This window comes from Babylonia areolata, chromosome 27 (assembly GCF_041734735.1).
Source record: "Babylonia areolata isolate BAREFJ2019XMU chromosome 27, ASM4173473v1, whole genome shotgun sequence".
In the NCBI taxonomy this organism is placed as follows: Eukaryota; Metazoa; Mollusca; class Gastropoda; order Neogastropoda; family Buccinidae; genus Babylonia; species Babylonia areolata.
The window spans coordinates 1,825,770-1,830,769 of NC_134902.1; the positions used below are offsets into that span (position 1 = coordinate 1,825,770).

The 5,000-nt window shown below is 48.7% G+C and overlaps 1 protein-coding gene across 1 annotated transcript in view; it reads left to right on the top strand.

The window, feature by feature from the left end:
- The window catches only part of LOC143301555 (MAM and LDL-receptor class A domain-containing protein 2-like), a 247,425-nt gene that overhangs the window by 4,630 nt on the left and 237,795 nt on the right, over positions 1-5,000 (top strand). The window contains exons 3-6 of the mRNA XM_076615934.1: positions 774-1,024; positions 1,801-1,891; positions 2,774-2,974; positions 4,305-4,564. Coding sequence (XP_076472049.1) covers positions 774-1,024; positions 1,801-1,891; positions 2,774-2,974; positions 4,305-4,564 — 803 coding nt within the window. The remainder of the gene's footprint in view (positions 1-773; positions 1,025-1,800; positions 1,892-2,773; positions 2,975-4,304; positions 4,565-5,000) is intronic.

The following is a 5,000-nucleotide window of genomic DNA, read 5'->3' on the forward strand; positions in this document are numbered from 1 at the left end:
TGAACGCGGGAGTTACAGCCCACGAACGAAGAAGAAGAATCTTCCCAACCACCCTCATACGTTCCACTGAATTGAAGCGTTTATTTGTGAATGATATATACAGAAGTGACCTTTGAATTGCCTTCGAAATATTTCAGCTGTTCAGCAGGTCATTATCGTCTGTCATTTAGTTCTTCTTCGTTCTTGGGCTGCAACTCCCACGTTCACTTGTATGTACACGAGTGGGCTTTTACTTGTATGACTGTTTTTACCACGCCATGTAGGCAGCCATACTCCGTTTTCGAGGGTGTGCATGCTGGGTATGTTCTTGTTTCTATAACCCACCGAACGCCGACATGGATTACAGGATCTTTGACGTGCGTATTAAAAATTTTAATCTTCTGCTTGCGTATACACACGAAGGGAGTTCAGGTGCAAGCAGGTCTGCACACATGTTGGCCTGGGAGATCGGAAAAAATTAAGCAGTGATAGCGCTTGTTTCATTCTTATTCTGTAAAGGAGGATCACACACACACACACACACATACGCGCGGGCGCGCGCGCGCGCGTATACATACACACGCACACTCTCTCTCTCTCACGCACACACCGACACACACACACACACACACTCTCTCTCTCTCTCACTCACACACGCACACACCGGCACACACACACACACTCTCTCTCTCTGTCTCTCTCTCTCTCACACCGACACACACACACACACACACACACACCTTAACACAAACAAAAATAACCAAACCTTTTAACCCACACCCCAACCACTGCAGGAGGCCACTACATCTACTTCGAGGCGTCCCAGGGTCATGGGGGAATCAAGGCCCAGCTGACCAGTCCAGCGGTCAGAGTGGCCGCTCAGCACACGGCCTGTCTCAGCCTCTGGTACCACATGTACGGCATGCACATCAACACGCTCAACGTGTACGTCGGTAACACCACCTTGTGGACACGTTCCGGGAACCAAGGCAACCAGTGGCGCCAAGCCTACATTGACGTCAGCGGGCCTGTGACCAATCAGAAGGTAGGGAGTCGCTGATTGGCTTTTTTTTTTTTTTTTTTTTTTTTTTTTTAAGATAGGGAGTCGCTGATTGACTCTTTAGGTACGGCCGAAGTCACTGACTGTCTCTTCTCAGAGTAGGGACTCGCTGATGGCTCTTCTTAGTGTCCTGAGTCGCTGATTGGCTTTTTTTTTTTAAGGGTCATTCGATTTTTTTTAAATTGTTTAATGTGTAATTTTATTTTATTTCTGTTATTAACTACCTTAGTATCAGCAGTTAAAAAATGATATTCCATCGACCAGTGTTCGGTGAAATGGTTATGGTGAAATGATTTAATTTTTTGGTATCATTTTAAGGAGCACGTGGATGGACTATAAAATGTTATATAGAAACACCATATTGTTTTCCATGTGGTATTTAAGACGTGGCATGTTTGTGCCAACAGCTGATGTAAAAGGCGGTGAGGGGGCAGGGCTTTTCCATGTGGTTTAAAGATTGACATGTTTGTGCCAACTACGGATGCTGGAGGCGGTGAGGGGGCGGGGTTTTCCCCATGTTATTTAAGATTGACATGTTTATGCCAACAGCTGATGCTGGAGGCGGTGAGGGGGCGGGGTTTTCCCCATGTTATTTAAGACTGACATGTTTATGCCAACAGCTGATGCTGGAGGCGGTGAGGGGGCGGGTTTTCCCCATGTTATTTAAGACTGACATGTTTATGCCAACAGCTGATGCTGGAGGCGGTGAGGGGGCGGGGTTTTCCCCATGTTATTTAAGACTGACATGTTTATGCCAACAGCTGATGCTGGAGGCGGTGAGGGGGCGTGGCTTCAAGGGAGACATCGCCATTGATGACATCACCTGGAGGAACGGAGCCTGCAACGCCACAGGTGGGAAACGGCTTCTTCTGTTGTTGATAGCAGTGTTTTAACTGGGTGTTTTCAAATCCAAGTGGTTGGTTTCAAACTTGATTGGCTGATTTCATACCCGAATGGTTGGTTTCAAATCAGACTGGTTGGTTCCTCAGTGAGGTGACAGCCCTTCACTGACATCCTGACCTGTAAAGTCAGTGTTTGTCTCAGTGAGGTGACAGCCCTTCACTGACATCCTGACCTGTAAAGTCAGTGTTTGTCTCAGTGAGGTGACAGCCCTTCACTGACATCCTGACCTGTAAAGTCAGTGTTTGTCTCAGTGAGGTGACAGCCCTTCACTGACATCCGTACTTGTCAGCAGTAGTGAAGGGGTTAATCTCTTGAACGATTTGTTTCATTCTCAATTTCTTCTGTCTGTCTGTCTGTCTCCCCGCCTCTCTCTCTCTTGCTTCCTCTATTTTGTCATAACTACTGTTTTTGAGTGAATAATTCTTGTGCAAAGTGAATGCTGCACGGGACCTCAGTTTATCATCTCAATCGAAATACTAGTACCTAGACAACCACTTGAGATTTAGTGGAGTGGCGTGGGGGGAGGAGGGGGGGGGAGTAAAATCCCGGATCCCTACATGGGACTGGAACTCACAGACACTGGCGTTCTGGCTGAATGCATTACCACAGGGCCAGCACAGTTGATCGCACTGAAAATACAGGTGACTGTGGGATTCGAACCAGTGCGCTCAGATTCTCTCGCTTCCTAGGCGGACGCGTTTTATCGGTCCGTACCCGTGGAGGTCCTGGTCGTCGACCTACATACATGTATCGAAAAATCCTGGTCCTTGCCAGACTTGAACCCGCGACACACGTTTGCTAGTTGTGTGTGTGACCACCCCTGTGTTGCAGCCACCATTCCCGTGTCCACGGCCAAGCCGGGTGGAGGGGTGACGGTGGTACCCGTGGCGACGGGCTGCGACTTCGAGTCTGCCAGCCTGTGCGGCTACCGGCAGGACCGGAGCGACAACTTTGACTGGGTCAGGAAGGCGGGACCCACTGCTACCGCCCGGACAGGGCCCAATGCTGACCACACCACGGGCACCAGCCATGGTGAGGGCTGTGTGTGGGGGTGTGGGTGGGTGGGGTGTGTGTCTGACGATGACATGAACTGTTCACACAGGCCACAACATGTACACACTGACGATAACATGAACTGTTCCTACAGGCCACAACATGTACACACTGACGATAACATGAGCTGTTCACACAGGACACAACATGTACACACTGACGATATGATGAACTGTTCACACAGGCCACAACATGTACACACTGACGATAACATGAACTGTTCCTACAGGCCACAACATGTACACACTGACGATAACATGAGCTGTTCACACAGGACACAACATGTACACACTGACGATGACATGAACTGTTCACACAGGACACAACATGTACACACTGACGATGACATGAACTGTTCACACAGGACACAACATGTACACACTGACGATGACATGAACTGTTCACACAGGACACAACATGTACACACTGACGATAACATGAACTGTTCTTACAGGTCACAACATGTACACACTGACGATGACATGAACTGTTCACACAGGACACAACATGTACACACTGACGATAACATGAACTGTTCTTACAGGTCACAACATGTACACATTGACGATGTCATGAACTGTTCCTACAGGCCACAACATGTACACACTGACGATGTCATGAACTGTTCCTACAGGCCACAACATGTACACACTGACGATATGATGAACTGTTCACACAGAACACTACATGTACACACTGACGATGACATGAACTGTTCACACAGGTCACAACATGTACACACTGACGATATGATGAACTGTTCCTACAGGCCACAACATGTACACACTGACGATAACATGAACTGTTCATACAGGCCACTACATGTACACACTGACGATATGATGAACTGTTCCTACAGGCCACAACATGTACACACAGACGATAACATGAACTGTTCATACAGGCCACTACATGTACACACTGACGATGACATGAACTGTTCACACAAGCCACAACTTGTACACACTGACGATAACATGAACTGTTCACACAGAACACTACATGTACACACTGACGATATGATGAACTGTTCCTACAGGCCACAACATGTACACACTGACGATATGATGAACTGTTCCTACAGGCCACAACATGTACACACTGACGATATGATGAACTGTTCCTACAGGCCACAACATGTACACACTGACGATATGATGAACTGTTCACACAGGTCACAACATGTACACACTGACGATATGATGAACTGTTCCTACAGGCCACAACATGTACACACTGACGATGACATGAACTGTTCCTACAGGCCACAACATGTACACACTGACGATAACATGAACTGTTCCTACAGGCCACTACATGTACATGGAGGCTGATAGACACGGCACCAACTCCAAGGCACGCCTTATCTCCCCTGCTTACCCGGGCACCACCTCCAGGTGTCTGGAGTTCTGGTACAACATGTACGGGGCCAACGTGGGCGCGCTCAACGTGTACGCCAAGCCAAACTCGGGTTCCAGTCTCGGCGCGCCCATCTGGAAGCTGACTGGGAACCAGGGGCAGGGGTGGCAGTTGGCTCAGCGGACCATCCCTTCAGGGGCAGGATACTCGGTAAGGGGGACGGCAGGGCACTGGTTCAACAGGCAGGGAATATTGGGCAAGGGACAGGACACTGGTTCAACAGGCAGGGAATACTGGATAAGGGTCAGTACATTGGTTCAACAGGCAGGGAATAGTGGATGAGAGACAGGACACTGGTTCAACAGGCAGGGAATACTGGATAAGGGACAGTACACTGGTTCAACAGGCAGGGAATATTGGGCAAGGGACAGGACACTGGTTCAACAGGCAGGGAATACTGGATAAGGGTCAGTACATTGGTTCAACAGGCAGGGAATACTGGATAAGGGACAGCAGGACACTGGTTCAACAGGCAGGGAATAGTGGATGAGAGACAGGACACTGGTTCAACAGGCAGGGAATACTGGATAAGGGACAGGACACTGGTTCAACAGGCAGGGAATACTGGATAAGGGACAGCAGGACA